Below are 25,285 nucleotides of genomic sequence, written 5' to 3' on the forward strand. Positions count from 1 at the left end.
TGGGCACTCTGGGTGGCAAGGGGGGATCGAGGGTCATGTGTGTCTGAAAGGGATTTTGCCTGAACCGACAAGTCTTTGGCTCACTGACAACTTCTCCTGTGCTATTTACTCCTCTAGGGAATGAACAGCTCTAAACAGAGTCTTTGTGACAACACTTGGATTTCTCAAGAGACTGGCAAGAATTTATGAATGAATTGTCACTTTTTTTTCTTCCTAGCAGAGCTCAGAAATCAGCTAATCTGAGCTACAGGATACTACCTCTTACCCAGTGTATTCCCAAGCAGATGTCATAGGGCCAAGTCACTCACCGTTTGCTCTTGCGAAAAGGTTTGTGTTTGTACCTGTAAATTTATGCACTGTTCTAATTTATGTGAGATTTTTGAATGTCATTCTTAGATTTTAGGTGACTTACACATTTGCTTTTCCTATTGTCATGTGAAAATTTCACAGCCCAAGGATACGTCATCATGCAAAGAAAAATAAAAGCTATACCAAGATGGAGATAATCTCTTGAAAACTTCAAACTAGGAAAAATAAACTCTTGGGGGGGAAGTCTTAAGTCGAAGGACTAACATGATAAACTTTGAATTTAAAACACAAACTTTTTCTGTAAAAGGTGGCTAAGTAATTAAAGCAACAGCACTGGGGAGGGGATGGTCTTGGTAGAGCAGGCTGAGTCGCCACAAAAGACTGGTGGCAAGGCAGGGGGCAGAAAAGGGGCAGAACACCCACTGACCCTGCCAGTCAGCTACCAACGGCTAGAGAACCCACTCAAGGACAGATGTTCTAACAAGACTGAAAAGAAAGAAAGAGGTGATCTTAAGGCGGAGGAGATGGTTTGGTCGGTAAAATCTGCTGACCAAGCAGGAGAACCAGAATCCGGGCCAGGGGGAAATCCCACAACTAGGGAGGGATAGAGGGGTAGATTCTGGGAGTTTCCTGGCCAGCCAATCTAGCTGTATCCAGGACCTCTAGCTTCAGGAAGAGACCCTCTCTCAAAAATTAAGGTGGAGACTAAAGAAGAAGCATTAAGTCAGCTTCTAGCCTGCACTTGAACATGAACCAGTACACACTTGCCCCGCCCCATGCAAGCATACATGCATGACATTGGTGGAGAGAGTGGAGGTAGAATCTATCCTGCTGTAATTCACAGAAGGATCAAAGTCCTTGGCTCCATTTGAACCCCACGTCTTTGGCTACCCAAAGGTGACCTCCTCTTTTTTTGCCTCTAGACCGTCTTCTTCCTCTCCCTGGACCTTCAATATCTAATTCTTGTTCACCCTCCTTGGAGGGTTATATGGTACTTCTGTGGGGAAGCTTTTTGCCACCCCTGCCTAGGGAACCCATGGACTCTCAGAGCTGTGCCCGTTTCTCCTATGAACTGTATGATAATTGTCTTTTATTTTCCTGTGTCCTTCAAAAGCCTGCCATTTTTGTGGTCAAAACCAAAGCTTCTACGGCCTGCTTACCTCCTATCTAGCTTACTGTCTGGTATACTGCTCACTAGACACTAGTTTGAGAAAGATAATGAGCTTCATTCTGTATCAGCATTTATACACACACACACACACACACACACACACACACACACGAACACACACACACACATATATATTTCAGACTGTGGGAGAATAAAAATATTGTGATAATGATATCAAGACAGTTACTTCTCTCTCTGATAATTAGAGGAGAGACTCCTAACCGTATGGCATCCGCATTCTTATGGTGATTTGAGAAGAATTTTTGCTTGCTGCTTTTGTTCATCTCCACTTTATATTTCATTGACTCTTGATGGCGGATCTTAAATCGGGTACAGCTATCTGTTCTTTTAAATTGGCGACTTTATTTTCAATTAGATTTTACTTTGGAGCCCCGACACTGCTCAGTGCTACAAGACAGGCACTTTCTCCCTCTGGGTTATTGCTGGTTGAGGAAGCCACTCCATAACAGTGAGCCTCGCAGGCCTGGAGCCACTGTAAAGGAAGGCACAGAAGCCCTCACATGCTGCCCACTAGAGGACATGATCTGAGACTTCAGGTGCTCTCCTGGTCTCGGAAGCCCAAGACAGCTCACCACAGGGAAGCTGAGAGAGGCTGTTAGTAAGTAAAATCTTCTTCTAACTTGAAATGTTTCCCGTGCTTAAACTGGATCACCTCCCACATGGGCTGTCACTCCAGCAGAGGGTGGCCTCCGGGATTTCTTCTTGAAGTTTAGGAGCTCCTGTTGGCAATTTAAGTAAATCAGGCAGGTAGGAAAAGGGACAATAAAACTGAGATTCAATCTCAGAGAAATGAGTGGCAGGGATGTTGTAGACACTTTATGTGGTTACTATTGAGCAAAGTATACGACACCATATATATATGATATAATACATACACATATATGTATATATACATATATACATACATGCATCACGGTTTCTCTCACTAAGCTAACGTAAGAATATTTCAGTGCCATTTTGACTGTCCCACTTAGAACCTGTAGACAAGGAGGCTCTCTATTTTTTTTAAGACTCCGGGTATGGACATTTACTTTAATTGGACGGCGAAGGGAGGGGACTTTGAGAACAAGTATTGAAACAAAAATCAAGACCTCAGACTCTAGCTAGATTTAAAATCCCCTGATGGGATTCAAGAAGCTGGCGACAACACCCCACAGAGAAACTGACCAAATAAGGGGCCTGAGAGAAGCTCCCTGAAAACACGATGCAGAGTCTGGGGCCTGATGGATGGACAGACGAGCAGGACAGTGACAACAGCAGATCTAGATTGGGAGAAGTGACCTCTGTAAGCATGGAGCAAGTTAAAGCTTCAAAGCTGAGGAACACTTCCTGGGACTGACAGAGCGGCTGCAGGTGGACAGTACTGTGGCTGGATGACGAGGACGGGGGAGGGGAAGGGGGAGGGAGACCGCCAGAGGATCAGCAGGGCTGGGTAATAAAAAGCCTAAAGTGTGTAAGGCAAAGAGAAATCTACACGCTCAGATCGTTTTTTAAAAAAGTCGTCTGTGGACAGACGGGGGGGGGGGGGGGGGAATGGCAGGGGGCGGCAGCTTCATGCTCTTGCTCAGGAGACACTCCTGGAGCTTGGATCACAGTGTTAACCACGGAGGGAGGCAGAGCAAAGTGTGAAGTTTCTGAAGAGGCCTCGGAAGCACAAGTCTGAGCCACTGGTGGCCTGTGGCTGACACAGAGAGATGACTTCAGGATGTTTGGTGTGTTTCTCTTATGGATAATGAATGGCTGATGATGCTGGGGCTGGCGGGGGGACTGAGAGTTTGTGCATGGGATAGGAAATTCAGGTATGTCCCGAGGCAACCGTTTTGTGATTCCTGAATGAGTAGATATAGTATAAGCTTGGGAGAGTTTCTGAACGGATGACTAGAGAAGAGACGGGATGACTCAGGGAGAGTGAATGGGAGCTGGTACTTGGCTCTGGAGAGCTCCAGTATGGAGTTTTCTGCAGCTGGGAAAAGCCGGCAAAGAAACTCAGAGGGATTGCAGAGGTGGGAGGCATGCGTGGGAAGACTGATGTGGTCCTGAAGGAAGACAGTGTTTCGAAAAGTAGGGATAGAGCGACACTAGAGATCAGTCCTAATTTAATGAAACCAAATCACTAGTGACATCTTGTGACATCTGTAGAGGTTTTGCTAATAAACAGGTAAGCCACGCTGGGTGGGCTAATAATATTAATAATATACACTCTGGGCCTATGCAAAGCTAAACATTACCATAGTGATCACAACAATCTTAGGAGGACGGTAGGTACTATTAATCATCTAGTCTACAAAGAGGGAGAGTCAGACAGAGCGGTCACATGACTGTCCCAAGTGCATACCTTAGGAGCACGACTCAGGCTCAGCCAAAGTCAAGAGTTCATTCTCCCAAACACTACAGTGTCCTGACTCTTAAACATGCCGGTGAGCATGGAGATGATACAGTGTAGGAAAGTCTTGAGAGTGGCTTAGCTGTGAGTGATGCCGTGGGCAGCAGATAGATATTCAGGTGACTGTTCCTACAAGAGCAGTGTTTGTAAGGCAGAGCCAAGAAATGGGTTCAGATATTGACAAGACGTGTCTAGGAGGGAGACTGAAGTCATCGAGGAATGAAGGGGTGATTGTGGAAGGTTGGAGTCGGGGGCGGAGGGGTGGCTGAGCACAGGTGTGGGGACTCCCTGCTGGGGAAGAGAAAATGGGCACTAAAAAAAATCTTTGCAGAAGGGGCCAGTTAGATCCCTTTCTTGTCCTAAAATAAAAGGTGAAAGGCATAAGGAGAGTGAGGGGGAGGGGTGGACAGAGACACAGGTTGCATCACAGAGATGGCAGCTTCAACTCGGTGATTCCAAAAAGCCAAGGGTAAAGCAACCACGGTGGCAGGATGGCCAGAGGGAGCTGAGTGGCTAAGGTAAGGCTCACAAGGAAAGTTATCTGTGGGTAGGCAAGGTTCACAGCGCCTCTAAGTCCTAGCTCTCCAGGGACCCGGAGAGCAACTGAGAACCAGCCCTTTTAGGTGGGAGAGGATGGGACTCAACAGTAACTACCGGGAATTGGGATGGGAAGTGTACTCAGTCCTTCATAGTCTAGATGCAGAGCTAAGAAACTCATCTAACCTGTGCCCTGGTGAACCCTGGTGAAGGACCCAGTGCAAATCACCGTGAGACATATCCTCGGGTGACCACACAGGCTTCTGGTTAGAATCCAAGAAAACAATGCTTTTTCGGCAAAGTGTTCGTGGAAAAAAAAAAAGAGAGCGGATTGGAATAATGGGAAAGCAATGACATTCTCAGCTCCCAGGGGAGAGCTGAGCTCTGGAAATAACTTAATACATGAACCACAGGAACGTTTCAGAAGGAAAACCACTTTCAACATTCTCAATAGACAATCACCATGAAAGAGGACCAAGGCCCATGAGAAGGACAGGGCACAGAATGGAAATAAAAAAGTGGCTTGGGGAAGAGACAGAGACTCTGCAGACATGCAGGATATTTTTTTTTTCTGCTTAGAGAAACGAAAGTCTTTCATGGGGGTCTCTCTCTATGTGTTCATTAGTCTTCACAAGTACGAGGCATTTTAGAAGAGGCAAAAAATGAAGCCAAGAGAAGATCTGATTTTTTCCCCCAAAATCCTAAGAAGCAGGGAGCTGAACAGAGCATCCAAACATCTGCATATTCAACCCCTAACCTTCAAGAAGTGAAGAGATGCGGAAGGGCTCTTAGCAACTCAGCACGCTTAGAGGATACAAAACCAACAACTGCTAGAGTGGCGGCCAGTGTACTCCAGTTTCTCTGATTACTGTCTGTGTGTTGTACATGTGTGTGGTGCATGAACAGTAGTGTGTGTGTGTGTGTGTGTGTGTGTGTGTGTGTGTGTGCATGAGCCCTTACATGTATACTCGAAGACCAGAGCAGTTTCTCAGCTGTCTTCCTCTGTGAATTTCATGCCTATTGCTTTGAGGCAAGGTATCCCAGGGAACTAGAGACTCACCATTTTGGGGAGGCTGGCTGGCCAGCAAGCTCTCAGGATCTGCCTGTCTCTGTCTCTCAATGCTGGGGTGACGGACATGCAGGGCGATGTGTAGCATTTCACATGTGTGCTGGGGATTACAACTCCGGTCCTCATAACTACTACACAAGTACTTCTGACCCACCGACTCGTCTTCCCAGGCTGCCATTTCTCTGATCTCATGAATATCTTGACTACTATCTTCTTTTTTTCCAGATGGGGGCATAGAGGACCACAAGGAGATGTGGCTGATTCCTGTGACCTCAGTACATACTCACTTGCTTGCTCTTGGAAAATTCTTGCCTCAAAAGTTTCACTTGTCATTGGGCCGTGGAGACACCTCGGTGCCAGACTTTCCTCTGTTACAGCAGATTCCCATATCGCTCACCTACTTCAGGACATGAGTGGAAGGGCAGTGGGCTTTCCCACAGCTGCCCCCTCCTTCACTCGCCCTGTCTCTCAGACGTGAGACACATAGAAGGTCCTTAGATCACATTCCAGCCTCGGGCCAACATTTACCGAGGATTCTCCCATGCTCGCCTTTAGTGTAAAGGTATTTCCTTCTCAGGAGTCTCCTCAGAACTCAAACTCAATTAGCAACGACACTTCCCCTTCCCTTTTCCCTTCCCCAGCTAGGCTGGGAGAGTTGGGGAGATGGTCAAGATGAAGAGTGGGCTGCTTTGACTTTGACAGTGGGGAGGGAGGCAGAGTCCTTGGCTATCCCTTCACTAGCCAAGGGATCTCACTTTCGGTTTGGGCCCAGTATTCCAGTATAGAAAATCCGAAAAGCAAAATGACAACCTCCCCCCTGCCCCAGCCCCCAAAACTCAGGTACTATAAAAGACATAAAAGTCACCAGGAGAGGCTGTTACATTGGAATAAAAGGTTCAGGTTGATCAGGAGAAAATGCGACCTTCTGGGGAAGAACACTAAAGGTTGGCTGTATTTGCTCACCTGGTGAGGAAGCATCCTGTTGAATGGGACTTTAGTATGATCTAAATTTCTACCTACATTCTAATTTTTTTCATGTCTAAGAATACTGTGTTTTACAGTACACTTTAATTTTGTGTCAGACATTTTCAGTGTGTCTGACGATAATGTCTGTAAGGAGAACGCCCCCGCTTTCATTTCAGCAAGAGCTTGAGAAGATACGGAAAGGTGCCAACAAGAAAACAAGACAGAACCCAGGATTCCGTGGCTGACTTTGGTGGGACATAGCCTTCAGATCTGGAACCGTTTGGGGCTGGATCATAAAAGAAAAATCACATTGAAGTCTGATTTAACTTTTTTTTTTAATGTTGGGAAGTTGTTTAATGAATACATATGGGATAATGAGATTCGGAATATGGAATCTGTCTTAAAGCATCAAGGCTGTGAGACAATAAAAAGGTTATTTTCACATCCCTCAGAGTTGTTTTTGATTTCTAAAGTGCAGACTGTGTGAATGAGGGAAGTGAATCACACAGTGAGGGGAAGAACTTAGCACCCTAACTGACATCCTCGAACCCTGAAGAAGAAACCATCAGGAGATTCAGTAGCTGTGTGTTGAGAGAGCTTCTGCAGCAAACGAGAAAGTTGCTGTTGGGATGGAGGCCTTGGTCTGTGGCCTCTGCATAAAAGCACGGGGTCCTCCAAGACCCTGCAGACTCATACCATCCTCTTCCATAATTTCAATCCAAGGAAGCTGGGGCCCAGGAAGGTGAGGCGGGGGAAGAAGGGAACTGGGGCCCCAACCTAGAAAAAAGGGACTTAATCCCTAGACTTGACCACACTTGATGTTTTCTTCAAAACACACAGAAAAGCGAAAAGTCCCGTAATGCATTCATCCACAGAACTATTCACACAGGAGGAGGCAGCAGGGGGTTTAGTTAACGGTGTGGGTTCTGAGCCGTGTACACACGCTTGCACTAGCATTTTGGTAATAGGCTAGTGGTTTGTCTCAGGCAAGCCATCAATCCTCTGTGAGCTTCTATTCTGTCTCTGTAAAATGGGTAAGGAGTGCTTACCTTGTAGAGTAATCCAAAGGAAATAAAAGCATTAAAAAAACATGTAGCATAGCATCTGTCTCCAAGGAGTAGCATCATGATTCCTGATAATCATTATTCTGCTGCAGACCAGAGTCCCACATTGCATGCTTAGCATCTTATAAAAGGGTATCAAGAAATGTATAGGGGGTGACAGCAGAGGGGGTACGTATGGGAAGGGAGTTAGGAGCGCCTCAGAAGCGGACAGAAGAATGCTTGTGTCTCAAGTACTTGAGCAACTAAGAGGACAACTCGGCAGGCTGGCACAAGTGTGTCTGAGGAGTCTAGGGTGACCAAGGAATGCTAAGCTTGGAGAAGACCCCGACAGGACTGGGGGATGTGTAAGTTCAGTGGTGACAGTGAATGAAGGTCCCTTTCTCAACAATCCTATCCAAATTTAGGAGGAGACTAGATCGAGATGGAAAGGAGACTGAGGAGACTGGAGAAAAGGAGTCCAACAAGAGTAGCCAGACAGCCTGGCTAGCAGCCCTGAGGTACAGTCAACTTGCCATACTCAGCTCCGGGAAGAAGAGCCATTTATTGTATAATTATCACATGATAAGAGGAACGGTTTCTCCCATCTTGGCATGAAGTTCTGGAATGATCGAGTACACCACCGGTGTGCTATCAGAAGATTTCATTTCCTGATTCCTGCACTGTTGTGTCACTGGTATGTTGGGCCATGAGACCGTCTGGAAGGGAGCAAAAGCCAGTACCTTTTGACAACAATTAAACCCTTGGATTTATATAATGTGACTTGACTCGAGGGGCATTGTTTAGCTTTTGGCAAAGCTCTGAATGCCTAGGGCAGAACACCAAAGGGAAAAAGTCTGCTTTGAAAGCTCTCTCAGAACAAATCTAGGGAATTTGCTGGTTAATGAAAGTACATGTCTAAACAAGTACTGGTTTGCCAAGGGAGTCCGCGGGGCTGGCAAGCCTCACTTGGCACGGAAAGCATGAGTAATGCTTCATTTTAACGAGGGAACTTGGGGGTCTATAATGAGGACTGTGTGGTATTTCCCATGCGCCTCTTTGGAACGTGGGCTGATTGTATACACAGTGGAAGAAAAGTCATCAGAAAGAACATGGTTCCCGAAACCTCCAGGCTCTGCAAGATCATTTAATGGCATATGAATAAATTCTCAAAAATACACCAGAGCTCCCAGAGAGAACTTCCTGTCCTTGCATAAGCCAATACACCGCAGTGATGAGCTTGCCCGGGTAGAGAGCTGACTTTTAAGGCCAAAGGCAGTCTCGGAGAGCACCCGTGAATGATTCTGCATCTTCCACAGTTGGCTTTTCAGAAGCAAACAGTCTATAAATATCAAGTTCATATTTACAAGGCACACAAGTTCATTTCTAAGATACAACATTATTTGTTTACATTTCACCAGTAAGACAAATCTCTTGGACTTTTTTCTATCAGAGAAAGTCAATATTTAAGATTCTGGGTGGGAAATTAAAAAAAAAATAAAAAACCCTAGACAGTGATTAGGAAAATAAACGTTCCATGTTTCCATGAATAGCATTTGAGTAGTTGGTGGTATGGCCAGACACAGAAGGCAGGAAGGTTACTCCCCATTCATTCTGAGGTCTATACTCTGAACAGCACGTATATCTAGTCACATCCTATGACTTCCTGTTGATCAGTGTACTTCCATATTGGATATTATATTATGCAATGTGTGTGAAGTCCTATGTCGACTCCACTCTTTGCCAATCGTAGGCTGTCTGTAGGCTCCATGGAGACTGGATCTGCCGAATTGCTCAGGGTGATAGCAGGACTAAGAACAGTTGTGAGGTGTTTGTAAGAATGCTATCCAGGACTCTAGGAGGACTAAAGGAGGGGCTGGTGACCCAGAACTCAGAACAAGAGAATGCCAAAGGAAGAAAAGCTCACAGGAGTACCCCCTTACCCCCACCCTGTGTTAGTTTATCAGAGTGGACTTGGAATTATAAAGAGAAATTTAAAATTCTCTGTGCTAAGATAGATATGTCAAAGTGTGGAAATATGATAACGACTGAAATTGACGGGAAATACACTTACTAAGCAAAATTCTTATCAGATAAATTTGGCACTGTATCTTTAGACTTTTTGTGGTTTATCTATCCAGATATCCAAAAACACATCGGTTAAGCACACTCTACTTGTAAGCGATCACTTTGAGATAGGTTCTAAGCAGATCCACAAACGTTTTCACCTACAAAAGCCAACCCCTTTGCCTTCGCTTGTTTGTTGCAAACCCCACTCCCCCAACAAAAGCGACAACAAAAGCACAAACCCAGGCAAAAGGAAAAAAAAAAAGCCTTTAAGCTATAAAACCAGCATCCAAGACAAACATTTAGTTTGAAAACAAGTTGAAAAACGTAGCCTTGGAAAGCACACTGCTTACATGGGATTGTTCAACAAATTCCTGCTGTGTGAGGTTTGGCATATATTTCTAAAAATATAAGCATCTGGGGAAACAAGACAAAGCCCAGGTCTTGGACCAAATGAGGCACGCGGTGTGAATCTGTTAGTGATTATATCCATAACGCATTAGCTGCCCAAATTTAGCGGCGCGGAATCTAATACAGAACGAATGCCCAGCAGGCTCAATCCTTACCACAATATATAGCCCACGGAGAAGGTGCATATGGCGGCGAGCCCACTGCTTCTGCTGGGGTACTGGTGGTGGGACGTTCTCATCTCGATTAGTATAAAGGGCAGAACCGTCGTGTGCTGGAAAAGAACAGGGAAGACTGGATTCTCATCATTGCACCTTAACGGTCATTGCCCTCCAACAGGAGAATGAATGGTATAAATTCCCAGGGGAGACCCACACCAGACACCTGTGCACGGCTCTCCCATGAGAGAGACGGCTACAAAAACATGCTCTGCAGCCACTGCTCTGTTAGCACTTTTTCCTGTGCCTCAAGCATCGACATTTTATTTTATTTGATATTTACAATGGGAAATGTTTACAATATAAAAGGGCGTAAAGGAAAATGGAGGGTAGACTGAAGAAAAGACAGAGACATAAAGACAGCTGAGTGGATTTTCACGCTCAGCTCATGCTCTGTTTTATAAGGTCCAGGATCTCCTACCTGGAGACAGGTCCTGCTCACTATTGAGGTGGATCATCTCCCATCAATTAACGGAATCAAGATAACCCTCTACAGGCATGTGGGGAGGTTCATGCCCAGGGAATCCTAGATCCTGTCCAGGTGACATTAACAGTGGGACGTTTTTTTCCGTTCTAGTTAAGATCATACTGGGATAGTACTTTTGTTTCAGACTCACAATACTGTAGTTGAAGGACATTTTAAATATTATATTTAAAAATCATATTTTAAATATTTAAAAACTTTAATATGAAATATGTTTAAAGTATTTAAAATTTATATACACTTACCATTATGAAAATAGCATTTCTTTTTCCCTTTTATTGGAAATGATTTTTTCATCATATAATATACCCTGATTACAGTTTCCCCCCCTGCACTTCTCCCAATGTTTCCATATCTCCCATCCCATCTGGATCCACACCCTTTCTGTCTCTCCTTAGAGAACATAAATGCATCTAAGGGGTGGTAATAAAATAGAACGAGATAAAACAACCAAACAGCTTGGACTAGGACAAAGCAAACAGACGGTAAAGAGTCTGGGAACAGGCACCGGAAACAGATATCAATGCACGTACACACTCGTTCACACAGTCAAAAATCCCATTTAAACCAAAAAAACAGAAGCCATGAGATATAAGCAAAACCTGTAAGGCAATTAATTAATTAAAAATAACAATGGCCCTGATACATATTTTTAAATAAGCACAATGCTTCCCTCTGGCCTTTGCAAACATTCTGCTGTTTATCTTTCTTCCATACATACTTACCTTTCTTCCATAAGTCCAGTCAAGTCCCCTCTGGTTTTTCCACCTTTCCACATTCAGAACACTTATGTTCTATTATTGCCTTCCCCGCACTCTTGCTCTAACCCCCCTCATCATGTTCGCTTCATGCTTTCCTGGCTTCTGTGGTCACCCCATCCTCTCTATTCAAATCTACAGATCTGGAGGTGGGATCCACAAACAAGAGAGAACGCACAGTATTTGTCTTTTTTCACCTCTGGGATACTCCACTCGGGCTCGTATCCCCAGTTCTATCCATTTATCTGCAAGTTGGATGATTATATTTTTATTCAAACCTGAAAAAAAAATCCTAGTGTGTAGCCATAGCATGTTTTTGTTATCCATTCATCAGCTGACAGAGATCTAGGCGGCTTCTGTTTCCTAACCATTGTGAACAGAGCAGCAATAATCATGGTTAAGCATCTCTGTAGTAGCACACAGAGTTCTTCAGAAAACACCGAAGTGTGGTACCCTGCAGTCAGACGATGTATGTAATTTTCGGTTTCTGAGTAATCTCCACATATATTATCATGGTGGCTGTATCCCTTTGCACCGCCACCAACTGTTAACGAGGGTTCCTTTCCACCCACACTCTTCCAGCATTTACTGCCAGTTGTTTTCTTGATCTTAACCATTGTGACTGCGGTCAGAGGAAATAGCAGAGCAGTTTTAATTCGCATTGCTAAGGATGTTAAACGCTTTCAGAGATTTGTTTTTAACCATTCAAAACGAACGCAATGTGTTTAACGATAAAGGTTCTAGAGAGATAAGACTGGAGAAAACGTACTTCACCATAAAGGACACATGTGACAAACATGCCACATCAGTCCTAAACAGAGAAAAATCTGAAGTGGAAACTTAAGGGTTCATTGGAAAGCCAGTTGGATGGCGTTTCGTGGGTGCCAACGTGTGAAGAAACATTTCGTTGAAGTGGACACAGGTGTGAAAGCCTAAGGCCGACTCGTGAAGGAACGTTCCTCTGAAGCAGACACAGGAGAGAGGATGTTCTGCTAAAGCAAGCACATCAAAGTACGTTTGGAGAGTATGAATAGGACTCGACGGACGGTGCAGGAGGCTGAACTTGGCTTGCTGGTACAGCTAGCTGTGCAACGCTTGTGGCTCTCCTGCCTTCCTCTTCACTGACCTTCATTTCCTTCAGAGCTGAGAACTTATCCTGGTGGTCCTCTTGGTGCCCCCTGCTGACTCACGCGAAGGCTGAGGCCGGGCTGTCTCTGGTAAGTCATGCCACTGCTGCTGGTTGTTGCTTGCTATCCCGACTCTACTGAACTGGACTGCGAGTGTATCCGTGAGGTGTTTGCGGGTGGACCAAGCTGCCGCTGCTACCCTGTGAACTGAACTGCTGATTTCCAGACAACATAGACGGAAGTTACTCCAAAGAACCTTTCTGAACAAGTCCACTTCCCCATCATGGCCCCTGTATCCTTTCTTTCCCACTATGTCTGGTGGGTGGTGGGCTACAAGGGAGGTTAAAGTGTTTAAGAACCATCATTAAAAATAAGGTTTGAAAAAAAATTAACGTTAGAGCAATCTCATTAAAATCAGCAACCAGACATGGCTGTCCAAATTCCCTGCTCCTTTGCACACTGCTTGAAGCCTCAGCTAGAGCAGTTAGGTAAGAGAAGGAAATTAAAGGGATCCAAAGAGGAAAAGGAGTCGAATTATCCCTCCTGACAGAGACCATCCTAAAAATTCTACAAGAAAGCTTTTAGGAACAACTATCACTTTCCTCACAGCGGCAGGATACAAAACCAACTTGCAAAACCCAGCAGCCTTTCTGTATACTGTGGGAACAGCATTCGCCAGAGCCCCAGCAACATCCAGGAATAAATCTAACAGGAGTGGTGAAGAAATAGACCCTCTCAATAAAATCCTTAAATTGGAGTTAGAGGGATGGCTCAGAGGTTAAGAGCCCTGTCTTTTCTTCCAGAGTTCAATTCCCAGCAACCACGTGGTAACTCACGACCATCTATAAGGTGTCCTTATGCTTTCTTCTGGCATGCAGGTGTACACGCAGACAAAGCACTCAAATGCATAAAGTGAATAAGTAAATAAATAAAACTTTAAATCTCTGTAAAAAGAAACTGAGGAAGACATTTAAGAAATTTTTAACATGCCATTTTAGAAATTCTTCTTTAGAACACTTGTCTAGACCTGCACTGCCTTAGATTTTGCTATGTGGATGTTCTCAAATTTATATAACCAATGCCCGTTCTTGGGCGGTAAGTAGCAAAGGGTTTCAAATTTCCCTTGACTAGAAATACCATGATGCACATCGCTTCTCTGCAGTATTAGATTATTGCTCCAGAGTGAGCCGCAGTGAGCCTCTCAAATCATGTTAGTAGCAGCATGGCTCGAATTCAACACCATCTGAATTCGAGCCAGTTCGCACCTGTACCGTGTAGCTGTCATTGTGACATACAAAAGGAGGATCCCAAGGAGCTGAACGGAACATTTCTTTCCTCTTCTGGTTGAACGGCTACTGTACATGCCAAGCACGGCGGGCCAGAGCAGGGACTGACCCTTTTCAGGAGACTAGAAAGATGAAAGGCAGGCTCCTTAATTCCTCGAGGATCAAACACTCTTGGTATGGAAATATGATGGTCTGAGGTCTTAGTGAAAACTGCAGGCTCCCCATGGCCACACATCTCCCATCTTTGGAGACATTGTTTATGTGAGTACAAAGATTGCAGAACCAATGATGGAGGCTTAGTAGGTTTCAGTTCTATGTAGTATATCCCAAAGAGTCATAAAAGAATCTTTGTCCTGTTCTTACTATGTTGTTTGCATATGCAAGGGAAAAGGCAGAAAATACAATGTTATGATTTTCAAACTGTAGCATTTTAGTAAAACAGAATCAGGTGGCAGGGAGCGTTGGCAGGTGAAACATATGTTGAGGATATCAAGACCGGTATTTCTGGGAAGAAAAATTGGCTCATATTCACAGAAAAAATGGAAAGTGACGGTTCTGAAATATGCATTACAGTTCTGGATATTCTTGGCCATAGTATACTCTGCTAGAATCATCTCTCTCTGAGTCTTCATTAATAAATGTGTAAAAGTCCATGAGTGTAGGGTGAGTGATTCCATAGACTGCAAGCTTTATATTTTACCTTTAATCTTCCCTATTCTTGTTGTGATGACTTTGAAACAACACAGTCAGCTCTGTGGTGAGCTATACAAAAGGGGCTACGTGCTAGCGAAAAGAGGGAATGTATTTTTGAAATGTATTCTACTGGTTTTCCCTCATAACCTAGTTACCTCAGATGACAGCGGCTGGGAAATTCACCAACAGTTTGAGACATCAGTGGTAATACTACAATATTAAAAAAAATAATAAAAATGCACTTTTCATCAAATGTGATAGAGAAAAAGATCTTCGAATTGCACTTTTTCTTTGAGGACGAGGTTGACCCTGAAGGCTTGGGTGGCTTATACGTGACAGGGTTGCGATTGAGGCTGGTTGTTATGTAGAAATGTCTAAACTCTCCTTCTTTATTCATTTATCCAAAACGAATAGAGTAGAAAATGAGACACTTTTCAACGAGTTGAGTATAAAACGACCAACTGGAATACGGTGAGTTGCCCGATTGCTTTCTTGTCCCCTCGCATGCCTGCTGCTGGTCAGATGTGCTTGGCAAGGTCAGGCTGTGCTTGGCTGATGCCAGACAGGAAGTGGTTTGGGAAAAGGAATATCTGATACAACCACTGCATGGCTGTCATCCTCTGTACGAAAAGAGCACAATGAGTGATGTGAGCACTGACCAGAGGTCTTCAGGTGGCTAGCTGCACATGTGCGGATGTGGCCGGTGGCAAGTTCCAAGGGGAAGTTTCCTTTGTAGCTGTTTGTTCCTTGAAAACAAAATCTAGATAAGATTTCATCGTTCATACTTTTCATGCACAAAAGAATTTTCAGTCCCCCACTGAAACATTTTTGGTGCAAATTAGTCTTACTTATAAACAGTATATATATCGATAAGACGAACACAGTGCCAAGTATTTATCCCAAATTTAAATGGTGCCTTATAGATAAAGTTTTATGAGATGAAAATGTAAGTTATACATACTTCCGTAACGGCTGACCTCAAAGGCCAAATCTCGAGCAGCAAGATCACTTAGCTCAGAACTAATTGTGCAAGAACTCCAGCGCCAATTTACTCCTGGGTGGCACGCCACCCTAAGGACCTGAGCACCAGGTATATCCTCACTTAGGAGCCTGTCTGCACGGGAATGGAGAGGTTGCATTTTGCTTGCTGGGGTAGCTCCCTAGCACCTAAGCACCTAGAAAAGACCCTGGGATATGGGACACCCAATAAGTATTCGTTGTGATAATCTTTGAAGCCATATTCTAAGAAGATACTATTAACTCCATTCAGCAGATGAAACAATACAAGGCTCAGGTTATCTTTCGAAGAGTTTCCCAGAACAGCTAGGTCTGGAGTGATGATATAAAGCTAGGCTGCTTGAAGCCCACCTCTAAATCTTTCTTTGTGTTAAAACACAAGTGTGTATGAACCCGGGGCCTTATGCATCTTAGGTAAGCGCTCAACCACTGAGCTATGTTCCTTCCTTTCTACCTCCTTCCACTTTTAATTTTAATACAGGTTTTAACCAAGTCACCTAGGCTGGCCTCAAAGAAACTGTCCAATCTAAGCAGACCTTGAACTTTTGATCCTTCTACCTCGGCCCCAAGTAGCTGGAATTACAGGACCATGCTCCAGAAATGCACCTTAGAAAAGACAGCTTAGTTGATATTAGACTCGGTGACCCTAGGATGGAGGTTATGGAAATTACCTTCCAACAAATCAGATTATTTTAGTTCAGGCTCACGAGAACCCACAAGGTCTTCGTTGCCGAAGAAAAGAACGATTTTGCTTGTTGCTCCTGTAGCACGCGGTCGCCTCACTGACAGTAAACAATAAAACCAGTGAGCATGACGCCACAACGCGTGACGCCACAACGCGTGACGCCACAATGCGTGACGCCATAACGCACGACGCCATAACGCACGACGCCATAACGCATGACGCCATAACGCAGTGCTGTTGGTGGCAGTCATTGAGCAGCTGAAAGCAAAATGAAGAATGGTCCGTTTCCTAAGCATGAGTAGTCACTGAAATTCCGGTGTTCTCAGGTGGATGCGGATACATTTTGGAGAAAGAAACATGGAGGCAGTTTGGTCAACAGCTCTGAATAATTGCCCTGGATGGTTCTTTGCACTTGTTACTACGATTTGGATGTGGTTTGTTCCCCAAAAACTCATGTGTTCGGAGATACGGTCTTCCATGTCGTAAAGCAATGGACCTTTAAGAGGTGGAGACAGGAATAACTCCTCGTGTCATCAGAGCCATGCTTTTGGAAGGATTTATGAAACCCCGACCTTTCTGTATAGAAATGTGGTTTCTTCCATCCACCGACCGTTCGGCTTGAGGCGTCGCCTATCACGATGTTATCAGCAGGATTGAATGAGCAGCACTATGGGCTAACCCCACCTCGTCGCTTTATAAAGCTTACCTGCAGCAGGCAATGAACTCTAGCAGAGAAAAGAGACTCATCCGATTGGCAGTGAACAAGTCGTGAGTGACTGAAGTTTGACTTGTTTCAGAGTACGGAGAGGATGGTTGACTGCCAAATCTGTCAAAACTTTATCCGGTCAGTATAGAAACTCTGTCTTAGAATATGCTGGTCTAAGATATAGTAGTTGTTATGCAACAAACTCTGCAATCCACTGTTGTATTTGGAAGCCTGGATCCCAAATAAGAAAGCATGAGTCTTTCATGGCGTATTGCATCTGTGTGTTTTTCTTAGGGTTTGGATCAGTTCCCTGCGGTGCAGCAGACTGACTTCTGCCATGAACTGATCAACATCACGTGGCAAAGTTCTGACACAGAGTGGATACATGTGGTAGAGCCTCCCCTACACAGAACAGTCCTCGGAGCCCACAGAGACACAGATACGCAGAAAACGCACGATGTATGTGTTACATGAGGCATGAGGAGATGGAGAAGGGAAAAGAGTGTGCAGAAGATGCTCGAAGGAACGATGCGATGTAGAAATTAGAAAATTAGGAAATTAAAAAGCTGGCCCGTGGGTCCTAGTGGTGCACGTCCCTCCCTATTAAACACTCTGAAGCTTAACAATCACTCTTTGCAGACTAAGGGGATGGGATGACTTAGTGCTTGTCAAACTTCTGTCAGAAAGCCTAATGTTCTGAGTTTGGTTTGCACACGTATCAGGACCGAGTGATCGATGGTTAGGTACAAAGGACGCTGAAACAAGATACTTTTAGGGACCCTCAAAATATTAACATTTTTACGACCAGAAGGGAAAGAGAGAATTTCAGAGACGAAGATTAGGCTCACTGTCACCCACACAGTCAGACCAGTACAGACCAATAGAGAGAAAGCTCTAAATCACACAATGGCCAAGACCTAAAAAAAACCCAGACCAAGACCTTGCCACAGCTACTGGGTTTAAAACAAAACGTTTTTTTCCCTCTCATTCAATTCACGTTTTCTTAAATATATCCAAAAAGAAACTAGGACGGAATACCATTCCCATAAAGAGAAATTAACTATAAAAACAAATCAATCTATGGTGTTCCCCAGTCACGTTTGCTTGGCCAAGACCTTGGCTAGGAAGTCTCATAGTTGTTAAACAGGGATGTTAACTATGACAGGGGCATTAAGGACATATCACCATGAAGTGAGACTCTCCTAACAGAGTCAAAATACAACAGCGAATTCTCCTTGGCTATCTGATTCAGTAACTTTTAATTTAGTGACATCTGATGTCAGAACTCTGTACCAGCTTGTACTCTGTAGCTTACCTTGCCTACGCCTAGAGCTCCACTATAACTAGGATCTTGAAGTCCTCCAATGGCACGTGTGCGAAAGGCTTGCTTCCCAGCTTGGAGGTGCTCAAACGTGGTAGAAACTTGAAGAGGTGGGATGTGGTGGGAGGTATTACCCGCACCGAGAGCGCATGCTAGGAAGACACTGCGGGAACCTGGTCTCCGTTCCTTCCCGTGTTTCATTTCTTGGCCATGAGTAAGTTAGTGGCTTTGCTCTGCCTCACATCCCTGCCAAGAGCAGCAGGGCCAGCTAATTATAAACGGAAACTCCAAAACTAAGAGCCAAAACCAACCTTCCTCTTAAGTTGATTATCTCAGAAGTTTGTTAGAGTAACCATGAATTGACTGACACGAACACACAAGGTGTACACTGGGACACACTAAGATAGGCTGTTGATACGTTCTTGTACCTTCTCACCGCCAGGTTATTTGTGAATGGATGGCTTTTGCCGGATCTATGGAGAGGTGTGCAAGTAGCAAGTTATGGCGCTCACGTAGGAAGAATGTACTGTTATTTAACGGTATTAAAGAAGCAGGTTTTACACTGCACATGGCTCTGGGTTGCAAGACATTTATGACTATGGCCACTAGCAACCTATAAATAAAGAAAAGTTCAAGAAACAACCTCTATTCTTGACTCAGAGACGGACAGAGCTACACATGATGGCTCCAAACTGGGAGGAAGAGAAATGGTGGACTTGAGAACATCTCAAGACCATTTTATGTCCTAGGACTGACAGCTAAGCAGAGCATTCAAAACCGAAGATTAAAAACACCCCAGCCCCCACAGGGCCATACGTCTCTCTTACCATGTGGACACTACGCAAAAGTTATTTCTTCGTTGGAAGCAAAGCCAGCTTTGGGATGTGATGCACGAGAAGCTTAGTTCAGTAATAAAGAAAAGGCACCCCAGCGTCTATCTGTGTGCAAATGGAGGGCAGGGGCAGCTTGCATGGAGTTCTCCCAGCTACAGGTACCTCAGTTACGGGCTAAGTGTGTTCCTCTTTCGTGTTTGGGGATCTGTGTTTCTTACATCCCATGACAAGATCACAAATTTGAGGGTGTCTGTACGCGCGTCTGTGAACATCTCTCTGAGGGTACATGTGTCAGTGTGTGGGGGAAATGCTTGGGCAGTGATGCGGGAGTGGGTGGGTGGGAGAGCACCCTCATAGAAGCAGGGGCAGGGGGAATGGGATGGAGTGTTTTTGGAAGGGAAACTGGGAAGGAGGATAACATATGAAATGTAACTAAATAAAAGAATAAATAGAAGAAAAGCGCAAGGCACTGGCTGATTCATTGTCTCCACAACTTCTGCACTTGGAATGAAAGCCCACTGTTGGGGGAGCATAGCAGAAACTCTCAGGGGGCAACTGAATTCAGAACCAGTGGGACTCAGCTCCTCTTCCAGTGATGGAAACAAGACCCTAGACAGCTTGGAAATGAAGAGATGCAAGTCCATTTGTGCGAACTGAAGTTTTCAGGGTGTGATGGGTAGGGATGCAGATGGTGTTAGAGAGGCACACATGTGTTAAAGACTCTACAAGGATTAGAGCTTTTGTGATTGTGGAGAGCTGAAATCTTGCCTCAAGTCCATTTATCTTAGGATTTATTTTAGGCTCTCTTCATCGCCCACCTCTGCATTTGCCCCAGTATCCCTGTGACGGTCAAGTGCAATCCTTTTTGGAAAGAACAAATGAAAGGCTAGCGTCTATCATCCCAAATGGTAAAAATGTTATCACAAAAATACCTTGATTAGGTTGGGGATTTAGCTCAGTGGTAGAGCGCTTGCCTAGGAAGCGCAAGGCCCTGGGTTCGGTCCCCAGCTCCGGAAAAAAAAAAATACCTTGATTTATGATGACATTTTGTTGGACGTGGTATTTGGGGGTAACCTGAATTGGTATTTCTGGACCATCATCATGTATATATCTGACTCCAGAATAAGCTTTTCCTTACTCTCTCTGAGGTAAGACTTGTGTTTTCCCATGGACAAACGTGAAATCTTACGTCTAAATCTGATTAAGTGTTTTATTCTGAAGCTGTTGTTATTAATTCTATTAGATTAATTCAAGGTGTGCCACCCCCCAGCAGATCTCCTTCACCATGGACGGGACTGCCAGTTTCAACTACTATGGTCTCTGTTTTTCTAGGAGTTCAATGACACTTCCTCTTGTCATGGGATTTTTTTCCCTGGGAATGGTGGTTTTTTTTTTTTTTTTGATTGTGTCTTCATGGCATGGTGTTTACCATCTGTTCCTGCTGACTGTGACGTCAAGTTAAATGACTCACGCAAGAGCAGCCTCCTGTTCAAACCGAGATCAGGAACTGTAACCCAGGGTCAAAAAAAAAAAAAAAACAAAACAAACAAACAAAAAAAAAACCACAGATTCAGGTGGAACCAACACGTTCCAGGTATTTGCCAGTTTCTTCGTAGCCAAAGTACTCAGTTTTGGCTGCACAATGACATCAGTTCCAACAACTCCTAGGATGTGGTTTTAATCACTAGGACTAAATAGTGTCATACATTAAACACGGACATGCGTGTATCTTTGCCTCATGGAAACAATTACACCAGGACAGTAACAGACTAGAGGGGCTGTTAGAAAAGACACATTTACATGTGTTTTTAATGCGATTTGAGGATAGTACATTCCTTTTGCGGAGTCTTCCTAGTAACGGCGCTGAGATGCTTCTACGAGGTGCCGAGGGCTACGGCATTATATTAGGAGGCACCACTGCACTGTGTATCCTCTCTGTATTTGTAGACCAGCGTCTTGTGGACCAACAACTACAGGGATTTTCCTTCTCTCTCTTTATCTTTCTGTGGATGGATGCCAGAGTGCACACTGTACTATAACATGTTAGTGGGATTGTCAGTGGCCTTGCTTTCACTTCTGGGCACATTCCACAGTCAGCACTGGTAGTCCTCACGGCCTAGCACCTCTAATTGCTACCCTTAGACAAAAAGTGACGAGTGTCCTGGGGAAGATGGTGCTGGGTCCCCAGACCTCTGCTCTTACTTTGGCGGATCAAGGGAAGATTTCACACAGCAGCAGACCTCTGAGCTGGGTTTCTTTCTCCAAGGGCTTCAGGGATGGCATATAGGAGAATGGGATTAGCTCGTTAAAGAGAGTGTAGAATTCACACATTTTCCAGTCAGTGCTTACCCGTTTCTCCCTAACTCCCAAGCCCAGGCTTTCAACTGACACACATATGTCATGTGCCCTTCTGTTCATTAATTTGTTTATCCATCGACCTAGTAAATATTACACTGGTTGTACCTATTATAATTCCAGGTACTTAAAAGAGAAACCCAGAACACAGTAGGTGCAGGTTCTTATTGGTCAGCTGTCACTGGGGATGCCTTTTAATTAGACAAATACAACCCTGAAGTCTTTCACCCTGGAACAGATCTAACTCATTAGGGTGGCTAGCATGAGATCCTGTGATAAAACTGGCTTATGCAATGCCTAAAAATAAGGATCGATCTTGTGAATTCATTCGCTGCATGCCGGGGGCTGCCCACATGGATTCAAAACCCCATTTTTTTTTCTCACAGTAAGCCTCAGCTATGTTCGTTATCACCGTCATAATCAATTCCACTTTATATAAAACAAAGCACGAGGAACTTAGGGAAACGATGCTCAGGTTTACCCAAGTGGAAGGCGCTGGATTTGAGCTCAGATTCAGGGGGTCTTCAATTGGGATCCCTGTGTGAATCTTACGCTCTTTGTCTGAGGAACACTGGGAAACACGATAGGGCAACAGTCAATGGCAGGTCCTGTGTCAAGGAAGGGTAGTTTTCCTTGCCGTGTATGTGCCAGAGAGTAGGGTGCCTTATCTATTCAGGGTGGCAAGATGCCAGGGGGTCAGAATCATCTGGCCTCTGCAGTCAAACATTAGAACATTCTTGATGCCCCTATGGGGAAGCAAAGCTCATGGTACAGCATCCTTTCCGTAGAGAGGGAGGGTGAGCATAACCCTAGGGCATCATCGCAGAGAACTCATCGGCCCCCCGAGTCAGCCTTTGTCTCTTCAAAGGCCTCTTCCCCTTAGAAGCATTTTGAATGGCAAGGAGAAAACGAGTAAGGAGCAGCAAGGAGACGTGGTGTAGGTGGAACGAGTGAGGAAACTGAATAGTCCTTAACTGATGAGAACACCCCAATACTTCCTTCAAGGTCCTGAGGAAATACGTCGAGCAGACGCTACCGAACAAAGAGACGCATTGATGAGAAAGGAAGGCCAACACACTTAATCACAGGCATAGCACACAACAACACATGTCTGTACTTCCTCAGAAATTACTTTCTTTGCGGAACTGACTCATCAGATGTATCGGCATCCTCTGGGGACAGGGGGTGGCTCTAAGAAGATGACTTTGGTCACCGGGTTCTGTTCTTTCCAGTGAGCTGCTGCTTAGCACTGTCTTCGAAGGTCCTCGGGGTGGGATCAAACCTGCTTTTCAGATCCGTTTCTTATCACTCTGGACTAATGGCTCTGCCACTTACAGACTTCAGGTTGACCTGAGGGTCACGTGGGCTGCTGAAGACTTTGTGTGAGTGAGGAATAAATTGTGTGGCGTTGACCTATGGAGAGTTCAGTGGCACACTGTTGTACCTTAGGATAAACTGGCCCAGCCTGACCAATGCGAGTCCACAACGCTAAACTTGCCCTAAAAATATTAGGCCCTGTTACGATTTGTGTTGTTTGACTACATGATGGTATTGGTGATTTTATATCGATCCATAATTATGAGTATATAAATGGATCAGTAATGTGCTACATAGTACTATAATCAGCCTGCGGCTGATATACTGGGGGGTGGGGCCACATTAAGAATATATTAAACCAGATAGACTAAACCATGCACAGATTTTGTCGGAGGAATTTCTAAGTCTCACGCCCTTAAGCAAATCTTATTTTCATTAGTTTTTTACTGGAACCCCACCTGCAATTCACGAGAAATAAAAAACATACGTTCCTGGGTGCAATATATGTTGAGTTTAAAATTACATCCAGTTTTAAGGGGTAAAATTTATAATTGAGTATTATAGTTAAGAGGGGAAATACTGTACTCAAAATTGTTGTCCTATGGGACTAAATCACTAAATAAGAGCTATGCATGCACAAGTATAGAGAACAATTAATTTTTGGAGTTGACAATAACATGCTTCCTTTGCTGTTTGTAATGCCGGAGCTGTCCGTCACAGCACTGCAGTAAGGTTTAGATTTGAGAGAATCTTCACCAAGTCCTCGAGGACGCTGATTTCAAATGGTTTTAATTTAGCCTTGTTTACGATCAAATAAATGTTATTTTGATTGACTGGCAAACAAGTATGAGCAGCAATAAGCACAATTATGTTTGACATGGAGACATTAGAAAAATCTATAAGCCCAAACCTTTAAAGCCTGATTTCAAATGTCAAATCTGACTTATGAGAACCAGTTATAATCCTGCTTCATGCAAAAAGCATTAGGTTAATCTGGAGGAGAGGACTGTTGCCAAGCATACCCTGGCATAATTAATCAAGGATATTTCAGAAACGGAACGTCTCCAACAGATTATTGATTTGCTGTCATGATGAGTTTTTCTCGTGGCTGTGCTGGCGCTCTGGAGCTAGGACGCACTGGCATGCATTTTCCCGTCACTAAGCCTCGATCTGTCCTCCTGGACTCCTGCCTTCCCTGTGCTGACATCTGCAAACACTCACTCTTGACAGCCTCATGCCCAAGTGTGGTGGCTTCCAAGTTGACTAGGATTAGCTCAGAAGAGTTTTGGACTCGTCTGAATGTAATTGAAAGCAGAGTCTCATGAGTCTCAAGACAGTAACATGCACCCTCAAATGGCATCATATTCAGAGAATGTGCAAGTCCGTTTATAGTCATGTGCACACACACATACACACACACACACACACACACACACACGCACACACACTCAAGCATATACCAATGCAAAGATGTATAGTTACTGCATCACATGTATACTCATTCACAAGTGTGGGAGCACTACCTATAAACATACAAGCACACAACTATGCATATACATACCTATGCCTATATGTGCAAACATACAACCATGCTTACCCATCCATGCACACAAATCAAAACCCATTATATCTATGGAAATAGATGTAAACACATATGCACATATAATTCGGAGCATGACACATACCCTATGCATACCTATGTAGGAAGTATATATCTATCCACACATATTCACTAAACATACACTCATGCTTATGCACATGAGCACACAACCATGTGTGCACATGCAAGCATACGTATATGAGCATACAGTCACATATGCAAGACATATACATACAAGCACATACCCATACAAACGCACATATACATATTAGCACACTTAAATGCAGAAGGTTTCAGTTTTAGTCTTCAAGGACATTTCTAACACATATTAGACAAAAATAAAGTGCTTAGAGAAAGCCCCATTTTAATCAAGAAAAGCCACTATAACTTAGCTCTTTCCCACAACAGTTCTATGGCATTTAAGGACTTCTTAAAGCATAAAGTAGTAAACTTCCCCCCAAGATGACAGGAGGAAAGAGACATTTAGCTTAAAGCTCAAAAGAAGTTTTCTCTGCCACTTTGATTTTTCAAGGAGGTGACAGATTTCCACATAAAGTAATGGTGATGATTATAGAAGTATAGATAGGTAGATAGTAGGTGATAGGTGGGTAAAAACATCTCAGGATGGATAACGCCTTGGTTACCCTGGGCACAGTAGATCAAATTCCGATGCCTTTTTCTCTTCTCTGTCCCTGCACAATGCATGCCTTGATTAGGCAACCTTCATGCTTATGTAGACAACTCTGAGCCCACAGAAATGGGGACTTTTCTATTTGTGTGGATGTGGGAAGAGACTTAAAAGCAAAAGTCATTCAGCATTCTTCAAATCTAGGCCAGCTGGAGGCCTCTGCAACTGTGCACAGCGGGACGCTGTTAAGGATTAGGGAATTTGTGTCTATATTTTGGTTGACACA

At 44.2% G+C, this 25,285-nt stretch overlaps 1 protein-coding gene and 1 long non-coding RNA gene across 9 annotated transcripts in view; one reads left to right on the forward strand and one right to left on the reverse strand.

Moving 5' to 3' along the window:
* Aig1 (androgen-induced 1) overlaps positions 1 to 25,285 on the reverse strand; it is a 222,909-nt gene that overhangs the window by 34,852 nt on the left and 162,772 nt on the right. For 5 of the 8 annotated variants that reach the window (XR_005500901.2, XM_039103611.2, NM_001134425.1 and 2 more), the window contains one exon: positions 10,130 to 10,245. The exons of 2 other annotated variants lie outside the window; for them this stretch is intronic. Coding sequence is in view for 5 of the 6 variants with exons in the window: in XM_039103611.2 (XP_038959539.1) it covers positions 10,130 to 10,245 (116 nt within the window). In the remaining variant the exon portion in view is untranslated. Of the gene's footprint in view, positions 1 to 10,129; positions 10,246 to 15,196; positions 16,081 to 25,285 lie in introns of those variants that run through there. One more of the 8 variants, XM_039103626.2, reaches the window with a different exon arrangement.
* On the forward strand, positions 16,217 to 18,001 carry LOC134484948 (uncharacterized). The gene is made up of 2 exons (XR_010062756.1): positions 16,217 to 17,083; positions 17,240 to 18,001. It is a non-coding gene; the product is annotated as an uncharacterized LOC134484948 (long non-coding RNA).

The sequence above is a fragment of the Rattus norvegicus genome, chromosome 1 (genome assembly GCF_036323735.1).
Source record: "Rattus norvegicus strain BN/NHsdMcwi chromosome 1, GRCr8, whole genome shotgun sequence".
NCBI lineage: Eukaryota > Metazoa > Chordata > Mammalia > Rodentia > Muridae > Rattus > Rattus norvegicus.